Raw genomic sequence first — 20,314 nt, forward strand, 5'->3', positions numbered from 1 at the left:
GGCGGCTCTCTGTAAGTTGTTCATAGATTGTTTTACAACATATTGATCTAGATGAGATGATAATGAACTTGTAGCCGCCGGTCCATAAATGGACTTTGCTAGAAGTAAAATGATGACAATACAAGCAAAATAATCATTGAATCCATAAAACATACATGATTGCAGGCTCCAAGGCGCCGATGATTTGAGTGTAAGTACTTGGGTACTTCTGAAGCACCAAGCGGGCGCTTATCGATAACGCCATGGTGGGGAGCAAATCCGCTATTACTGGTACGGCAATCGCAACAATCTTGATCATCGAAAAAAAAAGTTCCAGATGCTCAAGTGAGCGAGTGCTGGAAGCACTACGCTTTATTTGTTTCACAAAAAAATGTCATGCAGGCCGATATTGCGCGACCTCAGGTGTCGAAACGACATCGTCTGCCGCTCATGTTTGGCTGGTCGCGCAAAGCAGCCTCCACAGGCATGGCGGCCGGCTTCATACAGCACCCAAGCCTCTCAAACCGCGAGCAAAGCAAGGCTACGAACTCGATCACGGCCCAATGAAGACATCACACGCCAGCCTACGAGAGAGGAGATGGCTCGCTACTTGGAGGGCCTCAAAAACCTGCGGACTCCTGACAAGGCAAAGTCCAATGCGGAAGACTTTTCCGTCCGATTCTTCGAGCAGGGCGACCAGAATCGAAAAGAGCTGTCCAACGAACAAGCCTTTGAGGAGTCTTTAAGTGGCATCGGCGCCTCTGAATTGCGAGACGATCTTGTCAACCTCAGGGCAAAATTCGGTAATCAAGACGATGGAGATGCCTTTAGGGACGTTCTGAAGGCGATGGGCGAGGACTGGGGCAAGATCAACTCCGCAGAAGATGTCGAGAAGGTTATAGCAAAGATGGAAGACTACGCACGGTCGATCGATGCCGAAATAGAACAAGCAAGCACTGATCTACCGAGGGGAGTGCTAGAACAGCTCATCGGGGACGTACCTGAATTGTCGCTGGAAGAAGTCGAGACTCGAGACTCGATACCACAAGTCCGCATAAACCTCGATGAGACAAAACCAAACCGAAGGCGAAAACTCAACACATTCAACTCCGTTGTATCACGCTTCATTCTAGCGGAAAGGGAATCAGGGTTGAAGCAAAAGGCCGTGCAATCCCTATACAAGTCGTATCATGCGACGAGACCGGCGTTAGCCCAGAATTGGAACGATGTTCCACCCGCTTTGTGGGAGGTCCTCTGGAGAGCATTCTCGAGTGAAAAAGACAGCCCCAGCAGCATATCACGGATAGCCCGGCTTGCTAGAGACATGAGCGATGCCAAGGCTACCCTTCGTCCTGCTCAACAGGTCCTAGCCATCGAAGCCATCTTTGTTGACGGATGGGAGTCCAAGGCCATTGAAAATTGGAAACGATGTATTAGCACACTAGGGGCCGAAAACTCAGAGACATTCCAAGACTTTTGGGAGCTCGGCGCCAGGATGTACTGCCGTGTAGGCGATCTGGCGCAAGCCGAACGAGCGATAAATAAGCTTCTTGGGCGCAACATGAGCCCGCGTATCTTGATTCCTCTTATCCGAACATGCTGTGAACAGGGAACAGAAGAAGGTCGACAGAAGGCGTGGGCTACCTATCGCCAAATGAGGGAGCTCCTAGGGAAAGAAATGACACTTACAGACTACGACCAGGTCATTTCATATTTCCTGACTGCCCATCAGGTTGAGAATGCCCTGTACGCTTTTGTGGACATGATGAGCGACGGCCGGATTGATATGACGCGGCAAAGACACCTACCTTCCGTCATTGCAAACAAATTCTTCCTGGGCAAGTGGCTGAAGCGACTCATCGGCGCTGGAGAATTGGATGGAGCTTTCAGCGTAATGGAGTTTATGCGAGCCAGGGGAGTTGAGGCTTCGCCGATTCAATTGAACGGTCTCATTGGGGCATGGCAACGGTCTGGTGGTGCTGAGGATCTTGAAAAGGCTGATAAACTTGGCTGGGGCATGATTGAGTCCAGACTGAAGTTTGTCGCCGACAGAAAGTCAGGCAGTCGTGTCTCCGGCAGCTACAACATGCCATTACCAAAGGATACCCCAGCGGAGTTACCGCGGGCTACTATCGAAACATTCTCTCTTCTAGCCGAGAATTACCGCCAACGAAATCTTCATGGACGCTTAGAGGGTTTGTGGGATGCCTTCCGCACAGCAGAGATAAGCCCCGACGCCTTTATGATGAACCAACTTGTCGAATCACTCATCCATGAGGGCCAGACTCAAGAAGCACTGGCTTTGTATCACTCTCTCATAGAGAGCAGCAAGGTAGTGCCTGACCCATACACATTCAGCGCACTCTGGAAGACATTGGGTGCGAATCGATATCACATCAGGGATCCTGAAACCCGAGCCAAGGAGATCGAGGCCACACGAGCCATGTTTAAAGAAACCGTCAAGCATCGAGATGTATTCCAACCAGACGGGATCGACGGGCAACTCGCTCGCAAAATCCTCCACACATTCCGCCGCCTCCAGGACAACGCAGGCTTCCTCGTCGCCATCACCGCATTCAAAGAGACGTTCAAGTTCCTCCCGCCCGAGACGCTCGTCATGGAAATGGTCCTCGGCACCACAAAACTCACCTGGGACACGCCCTCCCAGCGCAGCAAGCTCATGGTGGCCAAGCGAGAGATTGACCGGGAGCTGCTCGCGTGGGCGGAATTTAACACGGCGAACCTCGAGGGTGATAAGAAGCGCGGCGCAGCGCTGTATGCGTACCTGCAGAAGAAGTTTTGGCCGGCGGAGGGTAAGGAGGAGGATAAGAGGAAGATATTTGTCGAGGTGGCGAGGCAGATGGGGGTGTATGAGCTGTTGGGCCCGAAGAAGGGTGCTGGTGGGAGGTGAAAATGTATAGACTGTATCACTGTATATTAGAGATATGAGGAACGAAACTTGGATGGATCATCTCCAATGACGAGGGTTTTCTTGGGATAGATGGGACTTACGCAGATAAACTGTATCATACTAGGACATAGCATCTCTTACGCATTGTAAAATTAAGTAAAGTACACTCTAGACTTTTGCTTCTTATTTATTATGGGAAATGTTATCCAGCATCCCAAATTCGTTATCTAACCCCCTAGCGACTGCGTGGAATTCAAGTATTAGAATAGGATATAAAAAGAATATATCTAAAGAAGCCGATACGTCCTTTACAGGGACTGTTGGGCCCCTCTCCGGAAGTGATGACTGACGTCGACTTTAAGCTTGAGCCAGCAGGCGTTAGTGCTGGGCAGAGATACCTACTCTATTATTTATTGTTAAGGCCCGCCAACTTTGAAGCAGTGAAGCGTCACGTCTTGGGTAAAAACACGACAACGACCTCCTCGGACAGGAGGAAGGCATTCGATGATGCTACTGAAAGAGCCCTTAGAAATAGAAGCTAATTTTCTGCTACTATCACTACTTTCTGCTACTATTACTACTTTCTGCTACTATTACTACTTTCTGCTTTTATCGTTACTTTCTTTTAGTGTCTATTATTATAAATATATTCTTCTGGTATTTGCTGCTATTGTAGTTTTTCTTTAGAAGCTGAAATTATTCTTTAGTCCGTACAGCTCTTATGTAAAATATGGGATGCTGGATAACAAACTTGGGTGGCTGGATGACCGCTCCCTTTATTATTTCCATAAAAAAGTCTCTCTTAGCCTTCCAAAACTCCAACGCTATGCAGTTATTAAGAAAAAGAAAATGATAAAGCAAAGCCCAGCGTCCACCAAGACGACAAAAACACCCATCCAAGTCCTCCTATCACTACGATGCCCCCATCTTCCTCTGCTTCCTCGACCTCGTAGAGTGAGCTGGCGGCGCATCAGCCTCGAAAATACCATGTCCCGCCTTCTAACTAAGATCCATGCCCTCGATACCCTCACCGTCCAGCCTATCCCCCACGGAGCTGAGGCCCGAACTAGGGGACCTTCTCATCTCCGCGGCCTCGAGCTTGTTGTCTCCGTTCTGCTCCGTCGTTTCGTGGGGCGCGTCTGATTCTGGCGCTCTCTTGGATATCCATTCGCTGATGCTGGTTATGGGCCCGCCTTCGACGAGGATCTCGTTGCCGTCGTTGAATTTGCCGAAGATGGTGCCTTGCCATTTTGCGTCGTCGCCTGTCTTGCTGTGTTTCTTTTTGAGAGCTAAACAAATGATGGTGTTAGCCAGATGTTTCCAAGTTAAAGAAAAAGAGGAAAGAGAGAAAGAATGAGGTAGAGAAACTGGGGGAGAATGCAGTTGTCTCTGTTTCTCCTCGTTTGGCCATCTTACCTGCCAGGTAGTCTGTAGCGTCAGATTCAGTATCTCCGCTGCCCATCTCCATCATCTCCTTCATGCGCGTCCCGGCAAACCATTCGATAAACTCCTCCACTCCTCTCATATCCTCCTCTCCCTTCCACAGTTGCTCCGTCTCAGCTCTCTCCGGCAGCAGAGCTCCAACCTCCTGCAGCGCCATCCTAACGTCCACTATATCGTAATCGCCCGCATCGCCGTGGTTGTTGGTCGCATTGTTCGCCGTCTTCTCGCATAGAAGCGTTAGGTATCGCGCTGCAATGTCCGTCAGAGTATCGAGCACTGCAGGGCGCGTGCTATGGTAGCCCGTTGCGCGAAGGATTTGTAGGATGGAAGGCCGCAGAAAAGCGTGAAACATTGATGGCGGACGAGCCATGGCGAAGAGGTTGCGTGTTCTTGAGGGTTGTTGTGAGAGAGAAAGAAAGGTGAAGCGGTCCAGGTGGCTAGAAGAATCGTTGCGATGGACTCTGTCGCACAGAATAGCTCGCACAGCGCATGTTCGCCTGTGATGTTGCTGGTGCGCGACACTGCTTGGCGGATTGTGCAAGGGGCGAAGCTCTTGGTTGCGGTGGATGAGCTGCCAGATTATTATAGCAGGAGGGCTGATTAAAGTGAAGCTCGGTGCATCAGTGAATTGAGATTCCCATTCAGATCAGCTCCAGGTCTGATAAGGACCCCCACAGTGTTGATTGAAGATTAGTACAATCCACACTGTATGCTACGAGTCTCTAGCCATAGTTGAGAAATACAAGGTCTTCTTCCCCGTTTTGTCTCATTATTAGAAAAAAAAAATGAAAATGAAAAAGAGTCTTCCTATTTGCACCGTAATATATTCCTATTTGGACCGCAATGGCCCGTGCTAGTACCAAAGTTAATGCGTATACACTATCGTTTCTACGAAGCTACACCTAATTATAGTACAGCGCCTTGATATATTACGTATTTTATAATACTACATAAGACTACAATATTGTGATTTCTTTATTATAGTTAAGGAGGGGCTCCTAATTATATATAAATTTACAGGCTATGAATACTATAAGAGGATAACCCCGAAGATCTGTAATAACCTCTTCTACGGTGAGGCTAGCTTCGCTGACTGCTATATTGGGGAAGTTATTGAAGTTATCTTAGCTACCTAATTAGACGCTGACGAGTTAAATAAACTAGCTGGCCTATGAGAAGTGTTTATATAGGTATATTGAATTTGGTTGGAAATGCGATTTTTGAAGAAATTGGTACTGATTAATGGGGGACTTATGTGTATGATATTTTTTCCCAGCGTGTTGCACTGTATTCTTGTGTATGGGTGTGGTAATTGTGATTTGGGGGTAAACTTATCTCGTGATGTGGAGTATTACGGTTTAAATAGGAATATGTTACGGTGTAAATAGGAAGACTCATGAAAAATCGACTGCTTGCTTTTTTGTTACTTTAATTGATAAATATGTGCTACCATCAGAGCCCAACAATATGCCATAGCCATCAATGCAATTTGCCAAGTTCAAGTTACTACCGTTGAAAAGAGCCTCCTAAAGTTCCACATGTTTCACGAACTTATAATACATGCGCAAACTCAACATGCAAACAAACATCCGAAAAGCAAAGGGAAAAAGGGAAATAAAAGAGAAGTTTGGTATAAAGTATGTTATTTCTCCTCCGAGATTCCACTGTACTTGTTGATAAAGTTCAGCACCTCCCTGTGCCAGACCAACGAATTCTCTGGCTTGAGCACCCACTTGTCACACATTGTCAGTATCTATATCGTAAAATGGGATGAAGAGACTTCTTTGACTTACGTGATGCTCGTCAGGGAACATGACAAACTTGCTTGGCACGCCACGAGCCTGAAGGACGTTGAACATGGCCAGACCCTCTGAAATGGGCAGACGGTAATCGAGCTCGTTGTGGATAACCTGTGAAGCGGGCGAGTTAGTCGATGACAGTAGACACATGGCATAATCTCAAATCCAGCTTACCAGCTGCGGCGTGGCCCAGTTTCCAACATGCTTGGCGGGATCCCACTTCTCATAGCCCTCCCTGTTCTCCCAAAGAGTGCCACCAAAGTCATGCTCGGGGAAGAATAGCTCTTCCGTAGACCACTGGTTGAGAGTCGAAAAGACTCCATCGTGGCATACCAATGCCTTGAATTTTCGTCCAAGATCATGGCCTTGGATCCAGTCTGATAATAGTTAGATTCACGCTTCCAGAAACCATCTCTACTTTACTTGGGGACAACTCACTAATCATATAGCCTCCATAAGACGCGCCGAGAGCTACAGCTCTGGTTGTGTCTATGTAGCTCACTTCCTTCTCCAGATACTCAAAACATTTGACCAAATCCACATAAGGATCACCTCCCCAGTTGTTCTGGATAGCATCTGTATGGTCTTGACCATAGCCTGTGCTACCAGTTGGGTTGGGGCTCACGACGACGTAGCCCTGCTCAGCAAAGATGGCTGGGTTCCACCGAGTGCTCCAGTCGTCTCCCCAAGCACCTTGAGGACCGCCGTGGATGAAGAAAGCCAAAGGATACTTCTTGGAAGAGTCAAAGGTCGAAGGCAAGGTGACCAGGGCATGGATGGGATAGCCCTTTGAGCCATTGAACCAAATCTCCTGGCACTGTGATCTGTTGAGGGAGAAGGTTCGACCTTGTTTCGAGCTTGAAGAGATGGTGGTGGACGACTTGGATTCAGGGTCCAGGATCGAATAGTTGGAGCTTTCGACTCGCGACCTCGTTGTTATCAACAACGATGAGCTGCTACCGAGAACTCTCGCCTCCGCCACGGAACCGTCCTCGTGGATTGGGGTAGGAAGAGATTTTGCTTCCAGCGGTGATGACGGGAGCTTCCACAGGACAACTCGAGCATGCTTCTCTGCCGCAACATACAATTCCTTGTTGTCGTGGCTCCAAACGATCCAATCGGGCTTAAAGTCCCAACCTCCCTTGTCATCCTCGGTCTCGTAAAATTCCTGCACGTTGCTCAGATCAGTTACGTCTGGAATCAGCAAGAGCCTCGTCTTGTCTGCCTCATATTGCTGGGATTTCATGCGCAGGAAAGCAACCTGTTTGCCATCGTTTGAAAAGACGGGAGAGCTTGAATATCCGAGCAATCTCCCCGTCTTTACAATCTGGGGGAAGCTAGGCTTATCCAAGAATGAAGCCAGAGGAACAAAGTAAAGGTCAGTCTTGGTGTTTCTGGCATGGTTCAATTCCGGATCCTTTGCAACAAAGACAATGCCAGTCGAGGATACATCGAAATCACCGGTACCTCCAAAGGGAGGCACAGGAGAGGCGAGGCCAGTGCCCGCAAGCAAGTTTGTAAGGGCCGAGTTTCCAAGAGTCCATTTTCCGTCAACCTTTTCCAGCTGACCGTACCAAAGCGAGTTTTTGTTTTCAGTGTTCCAGGAGTCCCAGTGTCGTACAAATAGGGATGTGTAGATCTTGGCTGATGTGTGAGACTTTGGTTCCGAAGCCGGGCTGTACATTTGTCCATCGGGAGTGGTCAGAGCGGCAGCGCAGAAAGCTACCTTGTCTGCGGACAAAGCCTTTGCCTTGAGACTGGAGATGCTTCCGCTGAAGCGCTGGATGGTGTTTGACCTTTATTTGACACGTGGGTGAGTTTCTCTGGAAGCCGGCATGGTGGATGGAGGAATTCATTCATTCACTTACTCATTTGGATCGAGAACATGCTGCGCCACCAGAGACGAGGCACCGTTGTCGAGGCTCTTGACGTAGGCAATCTCCTTTTCGCTGATCCAGATGGGGTCGCTGGCTGCGGAGTCTTCGGAGACCAGATGCGATGTTCCCTCTTTGATGTTGAGGACGCGGATCTGCGCCGTCTTGGAGTGGGTATCGAAGGAGTAAGTCGAGACCTAAGATGAGGGCCAGTGTGAGTCCAATTCGATATAATTCCATCCAAATCTCATCGCGACTCATCTGCACATGTGATGATGCGATACATCCAGGACATCGCGTGTCTCAATTGAAAGCCTCTTTCTCCTGCGCAGCTCCAACAAACAAGCCAACCAACCAACAAATCGCAAATCTTACCGTGTATAAGACGAGCTCGCCCGTGGCATTGGGCACGCCAGGCGAGCGCCGTGGCGCCGAGAGGAGCACCTCTGGCGTAAACTTTTCGGCCTGGATTGTCATCATAAAGGGCTGCTCAAGACCAATTGTCGACGCAAAGAAAACACAAAAAAAAGAAAGCCAGCGATACCAGGGCCCAATTGATGGTTATCTATTTATCACATCATACGAGAACCCCGATGGCTGCAAACCCCATCAGACCCCTCATCTGCAACCCCGCACTATCAAAAGACGTGCGTGCGTATGTGCTGCTAGGATCAAAATCCACTGCTCAGGGGACCTTTTTAGCCTGGGGGGGTCTTCGGGGTAATTAATAATGGGAACGCCAAAGGGACTTTTTGTATCACGGCTTTGGGATTGTGGAGGTTCGTCGTTGTGATAACTGACACCCGCTGAGTTGGTTATACTATATTACTGTTCGCGTACTGCTGGGTGCTGAGGTACTATGCGGAAGATGGATACCAAGACCAAACACCAAAATACCAAAAATACTCCAATCTACATCTTGGATATGCAGATACTCAGGTAGCAAAATAAGCAGCTGTTTGAACTACTGCATATTACCTAGTCATCTCGGACCGACAAGAGAAAAGAGCAAGTTCGCCGCAAAGGCCCGCTGTCTTCTTTGAATGAGCGGATGCTGACTTACAAATCTATTTGCTGCTACTGTGCCGGCTTGCCGGGTCCCAAATCTAGTTCGAATCTGTTCCAGTTGCGATTATCTCCACTCCCAAGACATTTTATTTAGTTTGTGACTTTGGTTATAAGCAAAAGCATATGGCATGAATGCTCCAGGTATTCTCTCTCAGCACTCTATTGGGAACAAATAGAACTGGTTGAGTCTACCGGATAGATATCACCACTAATAAGACATCAGTCTTTGAAGACCCTGTCCAGCCTTCACTTGCCTGCGCGCTCCATCTTTCAATAATCATGGTTTATAAATATTTTATAAATATCGCTCAATTTATCCTCTTGCCCAACGCCTTATTCATTATACCTCAATGTATCCCATCCTTATAAAACGCCGCTCTTGTGTCAAATCGTCATCCTTGGGAGCTATAGTGTTGCGGGGATGATACTAGCACCTGGATTCCAAAATCCAATTATCATAGCCTCTACCCTTCATTTTCTCGATGCCCCAAAGTTCGTTCGCTTCTTGTTCGTCGCCGCATCATTCTCGCTATCTTCCGTGTCTCTCTTCTTAGGCTTGCTCGCCTTGTTCCCGCCTGCCGATGTTGGCGTGGGATTGCCCGATGCGCTGTCTCGGAACGTGGTGGAAAGGGGTGTCGGCGCAGGCGTTGAGCCTACTGATCCAGGGGTCGAGGAATCCTATACAAGTCCATCCAGTTAGCGAAGAACGGGAATGCCAGTCAAGCCCGGCAGGGTAGAGACTCGTATGTTCAAGTCTCCCCTCCTCAAAGTAATCTTACCCCATTATTCGGTCGATATGAGATGGATGAGCGCGAAAAGACGCGGTTCTGCTCTGCAGGTCCTGTCTTTCGTCGCTGGGCCGCTGCACCGCTCGTGCCTTTCATATAGTTGTCGAAGCCGGTAATGATATTACCGCTAGGAGTGCTATCAAGGTAGGCCGATTCCTTCTGGATGATGCTCTCTTCCATCGCCGCCTATTTGAACGCCATCGTTTAGCCTGCGTCGCCTTACGCAAATACCGTGAATGCGCAAAAGAGCAGCCAAAAACTCACCAGACGGCGCTCCAGCTGCCTACGCCGATCGACCAAGTCTCGCACACGCGCCTGCGCCTTCTTATATTCTGCCATGGTGGGCTGCGCCTCGTTGGGTCGGGATGCAATTGTTTGCCTGTTGTCGGCCATGCGCCAGCGCTTCTATCTCGAGAGACTGTCGATGCGATAGCGATGCCAACGTCGAACTGGTGATGGAAATGACTTTGCGGTTGGCACTTTTGATGTTGTCATGGGAAAATGAACTTGCAAAAGGCAAAGCCGACTCTGGGTGACGCTAAGCTAGAACGTGCAGCATATGCCACTCTGGTTTCTAACTAGTCCAAATAGAGTAATGGTATGTAGAACCCAACTTGACTGCTCTTCAACACCACGAGTATAAGTCAAACAGGCTATCTCGGAGGTCTATGTCTCATGAATTGATGGTAAGTACATAGTCTCATATGCCTAGGTAATGTTTAATAAAAAGCAAGCGTTTCCCCTCTTTCATTCTCACTTTTTGTTGAAAGTGTCACAGTTTATAGTATATTATAGATGAATTGCCGCTTGTAATATTTTCTAAAATGATTGAAGAGCTGCCGCCTATTCAAACTGACCAAATTCCAGTGACAAACGTGCATCGCTTTTCTTTTACCAATATCTACTTTCGTAGTTCTATCCAGTTTCAATTCGACTTTTTCCTGGCTCTGTTACTTTGCGAGGCAGAGCTGCGTGCCATTCCTTTCATATTCTAGAGACGAGAGCTTTAGTAGCAGTTAGCCTCAATTGTTGATATGAGCGCTAGTATCAGAAGTTCTCATCTGCTTAGTATCGTTTCCAAAATCTCTCCAGCACGGGTGCCTTTAGAGTGACAAGCTTCATGCTGCGTCAAGAATCGTTCAAGCAAAGTTAGCGATGAACTAGAGTTGCTACTCTTTCCACCCTCCCATCAGGAGCTTACCCACCTCTTCGCTGTCGGCCGGTGCCTAGCTAGGAATTCGGAGCACGCGATTCATCTTCCAAAATATCAGCCGACTTGCCACGGTTTGACGGAGACGAGGGCGGAGAGGAGCTATTGCGTCTCTGCCTTTCAGATTCCTTGCCCCTGGCTGGGGCTCCATGATCTTTATGACGACGATCACCCCGCCGGTCACGTCCGTTATCATCCTCCAACTCTTTTGTCGTACCACCTCGTCGGCGATCTTGTCGGCGTTTCGCGTGTGAACTTGATCCAGCGCTGTCGACGGATCGATTACGACGGTGATTGGGGCTGCGGCTACGGGCCACCGAGGAACTCCGCGAAACGGAGGATGGTGTATCCGAGTGACGTCTTCTGCGCTCTCCAGAGAGACTTCTGGAGGTAGACTGCCGTCTTCGCTTCGGTGGAGGTGAGGCGCGCTCTGAAGATGGTGAGCGTCGATTTCTAGCATCACGGCGATCCCTTCCATTGCGCGACTGTCGCCTTGGTCGGTAAGCATCGCCACGAGGAGATCTAGATCTCTTTCTCGAGTCTCTAAATCGTGCGGGTGGTCCTTTGCGGCGCGGAGGGCTTCTAGAGCCTCGATCGCTACGAGACGCACTGCTACTTGGAGATCGAGATCGCTCTGATGCTGACCCGGATGGTGAGCGACTTCGTCGCCGCTGCCAGCCACGATCGCGATCGCGCCCTCGGCCACCCCGACCTCGAGGGACATAGCTGTCTCGCCGGTATGAATCTCCAGAAGCGCGGTGCCGAGGCTCGGGAGAACGTGATCTATTTGCACTCCAACCATGACCGCCTCTTCCACGGCCTTCAGGAGCCCGATCTCCACGGCGGCCAGATCGATCACCTCTATCATTTGCTCGGTCTCGACGGTCTCGATCCTTCAATTCTGCAATTTCTCGATCACGGCGGTCCGAGTCGTCGCGACGTTTTCTGGCATTTTCAGCAGCTCTGTCGGCTTCCATCTGGGTTGATTGTTAGAACCAGAAAAGTAAGCGTGAGAAGTCCTCACGACGGGACACCAACCTTTTCCTGCATAAGCTCAAGCTTCTTTGCTTCTAATAGCTCTTTGGGGACTCCCTGAGGGTTACTTTGAGCACTCAACAGCAATTTCCATAGCTCCTTGCAGAATGGTCCAGTATCCTTGTCTAGAAACCCGGTAAGCTGTATTTGAAGCGATTTGATATCGGGCTGGTGACCAAACAGTTAACATGGAAAGCCGCAACAAAGTCGAAGCGAGAAGGATCTAACATACATGTCTGGGTCCTTCGATAAGATTGAAGCATAGCTCGATTACGACATCGTCTTCGCTACCCAAGATTTCCGAAATCTTGTTGGCAATCCATCTGTGAGATTAGGCGTCAGGACTGCAAAGGCGGGATCCGCGATAAGACATATTGGGGCCCAGTGACAAACTTTTTTATAACCTGCAGATTGACCTTTTGCATGTCAACCTTTTGATTGAACTCTGTAGGGAATTTGGTCGACTTCATAAGCCGAGCATCTCCTGCGGAAGCCATTGTGGCCTGCGTCGCGACAACAAAAATGCTATGGCACGCGTCTGGGAAGTTGGCAGGATAAAGAAGGATTAGCAAGGTGACGTCTGTGCTGCTGTTAGTTGGAAAAAGAGCCGGAGGTTAGTGCTTCGTATAAGAAAACATGCACGGGCCAGCTAGGAGTGGATGGTGTAAAGCTGCCCGTCTGGTCGAGCTAGAGATACTTGGCGGAACTCGCTAACGGCAATTGTTTATAGCGATCTTCGAGTACCCGCTAAGTACCTTTCTCTAACCTGCTAAAAATTGAAGGCTTCAGTGAAGTGCGTAGGCCTCTACTGTTCCTGGACCCCGCAAAAACCGCCCCGGAATGTTCGCTGTTGGTAATGACAAGCTCTAAAACAGCTGTGCTGAGTTCGCAAACCATCTGCCTCTAAACCATCGAGATCAACCCTTCAATACCATCTCTCTTTTTCAGTTCAAGGTTCTCTTTCAACACTCCAGCTGGGACATAGGTATTGTCGCTTAGAATGGATACCCTTCACGCACCGACTGTGCCCTCTGGGCCGACATCAAATTTCAGCCAGAGAAATGGCGATGCAGGGAAGCAGAGCTTCGCAGAACTGCAGCGCAAGAAGGACGATATGGAGGCAGAACTCAAAGCTTTGGGAAGTGTCCTTGATTCGGTATGAGTCTACCCTTTATTCTTGATACAAACCACAGTCGACAATGATTAATATGATGCTAGCACGGCGTCGATATGCAAACGCCGCTGTTGACCAGAGATGGCTTTCCACGAGCAGATCTCGACGTTGCTCAGAGTATATGAGACCAAAGAAAGCTTGTTCACGAGTGTAGTCTAACATGTATGCCACAGTCCGCACAACAAGAGCGCGCATCATCCGCCTACGTAATGATTACAAGGAGCTCATGACGGCGATAGAAAAGTACCTTCACGAACATTTTGCGAACATCCAAGATGGGGATGAAGCTCCTAGTACAGCTGGGGATGAGCTTCGAATTTTACCGGATTCTCATTCCGAACAGTTGGATGAGCCGTTTGCAAAGGTCAATACCGTCGCGGCAAACAGTCCAGCGCAACAGGCTGGCTTACAACCCGGTGATGAGATTCGCAACTTTGGCTACGTGAATCGATCAAATCACGATGGTCTCAAAAAGGTGGCAGAGTGTGTTCAGGGTAATGAAGGAGTATGTCCAATATCGTCTGGTACCTCTTTGGTCAACGCTAACAATCGTCAACAGAGAAACATCTTTATCAAAGTATCTCGGCCTGATGGAGTTGCTCGCCGGCAGGAGCTGAGATTGACTTTGACCCCAAGGAAAGACTGGGGTGGAAGGGGAATGCTAGGCTGTCACATTTTGCCTCTGTAGCCTGTCATCGGGATGCAATATTCTCACGAATTGACCGAATCAGCAGCTCTGGCTTGATGGAAATATGGTCACGCCCGGGTCAGTGGCGCCATACCAGGACCAAACAGTCGTTGTCGATTCATTGCTGTATTGCCATCCATCACGCGCTTAGGCACCTGTCGGCGTGATCGTAGACAGGAGACTGGCCATGATACTCGTATAACGTTTTTGTTGAGAGAAGCTTGACGCGGCAATTGGACGGGTTAGTTAGGCACCAGGAAGATGCTGACAAAGCCGGTGCGGCAACAGGGGGGTAAAAGTTGCGTCATGATGCTGTGCAGAACTGCAGAAAGCCAAGATATCAAAGCTGGTCATGTGAAAACGGCTCGATGGGAATGGGTTGTAGAGAAAAATGGCGATTGATACTGCCAGCTTGCGGCATTGCTGGCTTACCCTGGTGCTACTAAGTACTGCTGTGTTAGAAGGCAGCAAGTATTGATGCAATTATGCCTCTTGTACCTACACAATTACAGACATGGAGTATAAGGCAGAATGGAGATTTAAGCACTTGCAAAGTACCTTTTTCAACCTGGCTCTTAAAGTAATAACAAGCATTAAAGTGAATCAAGGATGGAGCAAACAAACAACTCCCTTGCTTGCATCAAACAATCGGCGTTGCAGTAGCATCTCGTTCACCGCACATTCGTTGGGCCCTGAGACATTGCTCCTGGGCGCTTGCAGCTGCTCTGCATTGCAGTGGTTGTACATACAGCCTCCAGCCTCCAGCCTCCAGTACCTGCTCGGTACCGCCTGGGCAGCATCGCGGCTTGCGCTACGAAGGACGGAGAACAGACCAGAAGAGATGATGGATCCCAGCTGGGTCTGCAGGCCCCAAACAGGCAGGCGGTAGGCACGCGAGCTGCCCTGCAACAAGCTTTTACTGCCGGCGCTGCTCGCCGCTTGGCTGGCGCGGTACAAGGCAGGACCTCCGTCTCTGGGCAGAAAGAGGGAAAACGAGGCAGGGAGGGGCTGATTCCAGGTCCTCGCAGGTAGCGGGCGAGGGCGGTGATGTCACGTGCGGGCAGCCCACCCCTGGCGACTGAATTTTTCGCTTGATGATGGGAGGCAAGGTCTTGCTCCCTTGTCTCCAGTTCCCCGCCGCCTTCAAAAGAACTCAGGTCAAAGACCATCCGGTGCAACTTTTCGACGTCCACACCACCCTCGCGTCGTCCAAAAACCCACAAGGTATGTGTCCAACCTATTGGTTTTGCCTTAATTTTCCCTCTCTCGCGCACGTCTAGATGAGCTGCCGGCCGTTTTAGATTTATATGCACATCAACAAACCGTTGCTCGCGTTCAGGATTCGAAATCAATCAGACTAACGCCATCTCGCAGGACCCCGCCTGTTTACATCACCTCACGCTCGTCGCTAATCACTCGAGCCGTCAATATGGCTGAGCAACAGACTCCTACCTTCAAGCTTGTGCTTGTCGGCGATGGTGGTACCGGCAAGGTGTGTTATTTCTTGGTTCATGGATATCAATCGGCGCTGCACGCAAACGAGATCGAAAACGATGCTCCTGCCTGTCGTGGCGAACGATGATTTTTTTTTTCTTTCCCTGATGGCGATCTACGCATTGGCGTCCACCACTCGCTAACAAACCTTTGACGCAATAGACCACCTTTGTCAAGCGTCACTTGACTGGTGAATTTGAGAAGAAGTACATGGCCACCCTCGGTGTCGAGGTTCACCCCCTTGGCTTCACCACCGTGAGTTTCAACACACCGCCGCCGTCGATAGCGCGCCACATATACTGATATGCAACCAGAACTACGGTCAGATCCAGTTCGATGTGTGGGATACCGCCGGTCAGGAGAAGTTCGGTGGTCTCCGTGATGGTTACTACATCAACGGCCAGTGCGGTATCATCATGTTCGATGTGACATCCCGTATCACATACAAGAACGTCCCCAACTGGCATCGTACGTCACCCTCCTTGGATATCCATCCTGAACATAAACCGTGTTGGATAGTGGTACTGACTCATGGTTGCAGGTGATCTTGTCCGCGTTTGCGAGAACATCCCCATCGTCCTGTGCGGTAACAAGGTTGATGTGAAGGAGCGAAAGGTTAAGGCCAAGACCATCACCTTCCACCGAAAGAAGAACCTCCAGTACTACGACATCTCCGCCAAGTCCAACTACAACTTCGAGAAGCCCTTCCTGTGGCTGGCCCGCAAGCTCGTTGGCAACCCCGCCCTGGTTAGTATTCCCGTTGACGTGAAGTTCCAGTATGTCGTGACAATGCGCTGACTAACTGTCAATATAGGAGTTCGTTGCTGCCCCCGCCCTGGCTCCTCCCACCGCCCAGGTCGACGAGGCTCTCTTGGAGCAGTACAAGAAGGAGATGGACGAGGCCGCCGCCATGCCTCTTCCTGGTGAGCTGTCTGACGATGATCTGTAAACGAATCGCACGACGGCGAAAAGTGTTTTATTGATGATGCTGGGACATCCCGGATTACTTGAGGATTAAGCCATCGGCAGCTGGAATGACCGTTTATGATAAAGGAAGGGGATTTCCGGGTTTACATGAGCTCGACTGGAGAGGGCAAGGCTATAATACCCTTGGTACCTCGTTGGGGGGTAGATTATTGGGGCGTCGCCGCAGGGAGTGCGGCAAAAACCAACCTAGCTAGACTTTTTTCATATTAAAGACACCTATTTCGTACCACTATGCCCAATTTTACGTTTTGATTTTACCTGACTCGTCGAGATGGAAAGTGAGTGGTGAAATAAACATATTGCTATATGCGGAATAGCAACTTGATAACCAACTTGTGAGTTGTTACTGTCTGAGACAAACTATCTCTCCACTGTCGTCTGTCTATTACATATCCATGGATGCTAATCCGTGGAACAATGACAAGACCATGAGCTGGCAGGGCATCTAAATCGGCAGATGCTGGCTGACTGCTTTCTCAGCCTGGTTCTCACCGAACAAGATCGAACAAGGCAAGGAATGCATAGGTAGTTACGTTACTAGGTAGTAAGATTAGTGCAGACAAGGAGATGCGAGCATCCATCACCTGTGCAGAGATATCAGATCTGCAAGCAACAGCTGTTTCGGCCGGTCGGTGCTTTGTTGTATGAGTATGAGTAATTGTCTTGCACGCTGCAACACTGCATGTACGATAACGGGCCTATTTGGTCTCGCAAGTCTGGTAAGTTCCTAGGTAGTCAGCACCGCATATGATGGAAGCTGTATACATAATGCATCGTTGGTATAAGGAGGAATATTCTATACGTGTATGGAATTAATATCTCCGTGCACGGATGCATATAGGGAATAACTACATGTATTCAGCGTCCCAAATTGGCTACTTGTATTCAGCAGCCTAGCGACTGCGTGGACTTCAAGTATCGAAATGGATGTAAAAGAAAGCTATCTATTTACTACTGTAGACATTTAGTTGAAGAGTATATAAACAATTCTTTGGATATCTGCTATTATAACTAGTTTTTGTTATTATGGTTATGTTCCTCTAATATATGCCACTCTAGCTACATGTATATTCCTCTATTATCTGCTATTATAGCTACTAGGTACGTCTCTCGAGTGTTTCTTACTATAAATACATTCTTCCAGTATTTACTATTATATCATATTTCCCTTTACTATTTGCTACGCAGTAAATGTAGCCAAAATGCAAGTTGTTTATGAATTGATGTTCTTCTTCTGCGTCTCGCTACTGACGCCTTGCACACACAGCTAACCTTGACGACCTGTAACATTTTTGATAGCTGGAGAACTGACTAGCCACTCCCCTGTTCTTGACAGCACCAGACAGCGAGACATCTAGACTTGTGGAATGCATGTCGGACAACGCATTCATGTGCGAGGAGCTCCGTAGTTACTCCATACTGACTAACGAGGTCGGTCCAAGCAAAGATCCAATACGGGCCCCCTGTCTACGAAGAAGCAGCACCACGGCCTTGCCTAATTTTGGGTATGCTGCATGTAGAACCCAAAGGCAGCACGAGTAAGTATGTAACATGCCTTTTGCTAATGTAAGCAAGCATCAATATTTACATGATTCAAGTGCTTTATGTAGGTGGTAGGTACGCAATTGCAATAGTCTCTGCATTGCAGAAATTAGATTAGACCCAAGCCAAAACAGACTGAGTTGAAGAAAAGCAGTCAGAAAGGCAAAGAAGAGAAGAATTGGTTGGGCACTACGAGGAAACGGGGGTGTGGTGCCTTTGACAGGGTAGCATTTTTGGTCTCCCTGCTTGGTCAACTGCGGTGAGAGAGAGAGAGGCAAATGCTGTGGCTGGGCTGGGGGGGACGTGCGGGATGCAGGATGCATGTACATGTAGGAAGCAGGTGGCCGGGCCTGGACACGTACGACGTGGATGTGCTTGTACGGTACGGAGGAGGTATGCCATGTACTCGTAAGGCAATGTAGAGATACAGAGACGGCAGGGAAACGGAGCTGGCCATGTAAGTTGAGTTTGCAATGCATATGAGGAGAGAGGCCATTTGGAGGGCAAGGATTTGGTGTTTGATGCATTTACGGAGTACAGAGTAGCTACGGATGAATTGGATCAGTGAATTGGGGAATAATTGAGTTGTTGTTTGACAGGAAGAGATGAAATTGGAGATGCAATATGACGTGAGGTGATGTGTTGTGGTCTCTGGAGAGAGGTAGAGAGAGATATGGAGAGAGAGTGTGTGTGTGAGTGAAAGTCGAAGACGAACGAGGCAGAGGCAAAAGGCAAGAAGGCACGCAAGAGGCCAGATGGAGAGGGTGGTGTCAGGTGAGGCCCCAGAACAAGAGTCAAAAAGGCGGAAGGCATTCAATTAATCGTACATAGATTAGGCCTGGGCGAATCTGCCGAGGCCAGCGCATAGCATTGGGCACGGCTGCTTTGCCGTTGAAGAGGCCGGAGGAGCGGACGGCCGTGATAGGCCAATGCGGTTCGCACGTACGGAGCCAGATGCAGTATGATATCCTGGGCAAAGGACTGGACCAGGGGAGCCAAGGCGGTCAAGCTTTTGGAGTTGAAAAGCACACGAGAGGCTTTGGGTAGAAAGGATGGCGGCCTTGCCAGTTAAGGTTGGCCATCCGTCTGGATGCAGCAAGCAACTCCATAACATGGTACAACGCACAACGTGGCGGCTCCAAAACAGGGGGGGCTGGGCGCTAAGACGATCCACCGGGCGAGTGAGTCTTTTGGTGTTCGTAAAGCGGATGCAGCAGTGGCATGGGATGAGGGAGACACGTTGGAGTGCTTGCATGGCGGTGTCCCATTTTAAGCGTGGGTGGATGATGTGAAGTGACCTGATGAAGAAGTTTAGCTTGTCCTGCGCTGTACTGTGCTGTAGATGCCATGCCGCTGTTTGTTGCTATCGGACGAGGGCATCATCGATACCCTTGTAAGATGGATTGATGGATTGATGTGATGTGATGTACAGTAGAATTGGTGGTTGTCGGGTAGGTTGATTGTTTTTTTTTCTCCCCGACTTTCCATTGTTTATCGACGACGAACCCAATGCGGCCAAAAGTAAACAAACCTAAGCTCTCAATGCTGCTAGCAAAAAGCCGCTAGCTGTTCCGACTCAATAGTACGAGTAGCTTCTGGTGGTGGCAGCACTACAGTGAAAACAGCAAGACGCTGTGGGCGGGACCATGCAAGCACTCAGCAAGCAAGGTATCGTGTACGCCTCTCATGCGTTCGTTGGCCAAGCTATCCTGGTCTTTTTTTCTCTTGATGCATGGCTCGGCTCTTTTGTTTTACAGTAAATACTACAGGTATTATTTTGCTTCTTTTCTATGGAGCCGGACTACCTGGGTACTTGCTGAAAGAGAAATAGACAGATAGAGAGAGGGAGTAACAAAGAACATGAAGAAGGAAGAAAAAAAAAGGAGCAGTCGTCTGCATCTAGCGGACAGGGGTTGTGAATGGTCCGAGCCAAGCTACGGTGCAATTGGCAAAATAGAACAACAAAAGAAGTGATGAAGAATCGCAGCAAAATGGGCTTGGGCGATGCATCGTTTGGTTGACCCTTGTACGAGTACCTGCAACGCGTCTTGACATGTTTCCCTATTTGGACATGCCAGCGCCAGGCGCGCGACGTGATTTGGCCGTGAATGGAGCCAAAAGAAACGCGGATCGATTGTGCTCTTTTTTTTTTTTTTTGTTCTAAATTGCTAGCAGAGAGAAATTGAATTCGAGGCGCCCGGAGAGCTAGAGGGGTGACTTCTGGAGGTGACTTGGGAGCCTGGCGCCCGCCGTACCGATACCAGCGGTCGGAATGCGGTTCTATGGAGCCCATGGATCGCTGGCGAAAACCCCCCTGGAGCC

At 49.2% G+C, this 20,314-nt stretch overlaps 7 protein-coding genes across 7 annotated transcripts; 3 read left to right on the forward strand and 4 right to left on the reverse strand.

The window, feature by feature from the left end:
* Positions 1-316: 316 nt before the first annotated feature.
* Positions 317-2,171, forward strand: T069G_10812 (uncharacterized protein; the record flags this gene model as incomplete). Its single annotated transcript, XM_056178022.1, has 3 exons — positions 317-324; positions 403-2,047; positions 2,133-2,171. The coding sequence occupies 3 exons, from the start codon at positions 317-319 to the stop codon at positions 2,169-2,171; spliced, it is 1,692 nt and encodes a 563-aa protein (XP_056024312.1).
* A 1,718-nt stretch (positions 2,172-3,889) lies between these two features.
* Positions 3,890-4,703, reverse strand: T069G_10813 (bromodomain associated domain-containing protein; the record flags this gene model as incomplete). Its single annotated transcript, XM_056178023.1, has 2 exons — positions 3,890-4,179; positions 4,307-4,703. 2 exons carry the CDS (start codon positions 4,701-4,703, stop codon positions 3,890-3,892), a joined length of 687 nt encoding a protein of 228 aa, XP_056024313.1.
* Positions 4,704-5,975: 1,272 nt separating this feature from the next.
* T069G_10814 (prolyl oligopeptidase family domain-containing protein) lies at positions 5,976-8,486 on the reverse strand (the record flags this gene model as incomplete). The annotated part of the gene is made up of 6 exons (XM_056178024.1): positions 5,976-6,065; positions 6,127-6,243; positions 6,307-6,509; positions 6,571-7,928; positions 8,001-8,203; positions 8,382-8,486. The coding sequence occupies 6 exons, from the start codon at positions 8,484-8,486 to the stop codon at positions 5,976-5,978; spliced, it is 2,076 nt and encodes a 691-aa protein (XP_056024314.1).
* Positions 8,487-9,545: 1,059 nt separating this feature from the next.
* On the reverse strand, positions 9,546-10,201 carry T069G_10815 (histone acetyltransferase subunit nuA4 domain-containing protein; the record flags this gene model as incomplete). The annotated part of the gene is made up of 3 exons (XM_056178025.1): positions 9,546-9,752; positions 9,854-10,048; positions 10,127-10,201. The coding sequence occupies 3 exons, from the start codon at positions 10,199-10,201 to the stop codon at positions 9,546-9,548; spliced, it is 477 nt and encodes a 158-aa protein (XP_056024315.1).
* Positions 10,202-11,092: 891 nt separating this feature from the next.
* On the reverse strand, positions 11,093-12,604 carry T069G_10816 (PWI domain-containing protein; the record flags this gene model as incomplete). Its single annotated transcript, XM_056178026.1, has 7 exons — positions 11,093-11,211; positions 11,290-11,669; positions 11,718-11,784; positions 11,872-12,049; positions 12,111-12,275; positions 12,340-12,430; positions 12,501-12,604. The coding sequence occupies 7 exons, from the start codon at positions 12,602-12,604 to the stop codon at positions 11,093-11,095; spliced, it is 1,104 nt and encodes a 367-aa protein (XP_056024316.1).
* A 503-nt stretch (positions 12,605-13,107) lies between these two features.
* T069G_10817 (GRASP55/65 PDZ-like domain-containing protein) lies at positions 13,108-13,969 on the forward strand (the record flags this gene model as incomplete). Its single annotated transcript, XM_056178027.1, has 4 exons — positions 13,108-13,263; positions 13,326-13,398; positions 13,455-13,786; positions 13,841-13,969. The coding sequence occupies 4 exons, from the start codon at positions 13,108-13,110 to the stop codon at positions 13,967-13,969; spliced, it is 690 nt and encodes a 229-aa protein (XP_056024317.1).
* A 1,429-nt stretch (positions 13,970-15,398) lies between these two features.
* On the forward strand, positions 15,399-16,412 carry T069G_10818 (ras family domain-containing protein; the record flags this gene model as incomplete). Its single annotated transcript, XM_056178028.1, has 5 exons — positions 15,399-15,461; positions 15,626-15,718; positions 15,778-15,931; positions 16,005-16,210; positions 16,278-16,412. The coding sequence occupies 5 exons, from the start codon at positions 15,399-15,401 to the stop codon at positions 16,410-16,412; spliced, it is 651 nt and encodes a 216-aa protein (XP_056024318.1).
* Positions 16,413-20,314: the final 3,902 nt, after the last annotated feature.

Source organism: Trichoderma breve (assembly GCF_028502605.1).
Source record: "Trichoderma breve strain T069 chromosome 7 map unlocalized scaffold00007, whole genome shotgun sequence".
Taxonomy (NCBI): domain Eukaryota; kingdom Fungi; phylum Ascomycota; class Sordariomycetes; order Hypocreales; family Hypocreaceae; genus Trichoderma; species Trichoderma breve.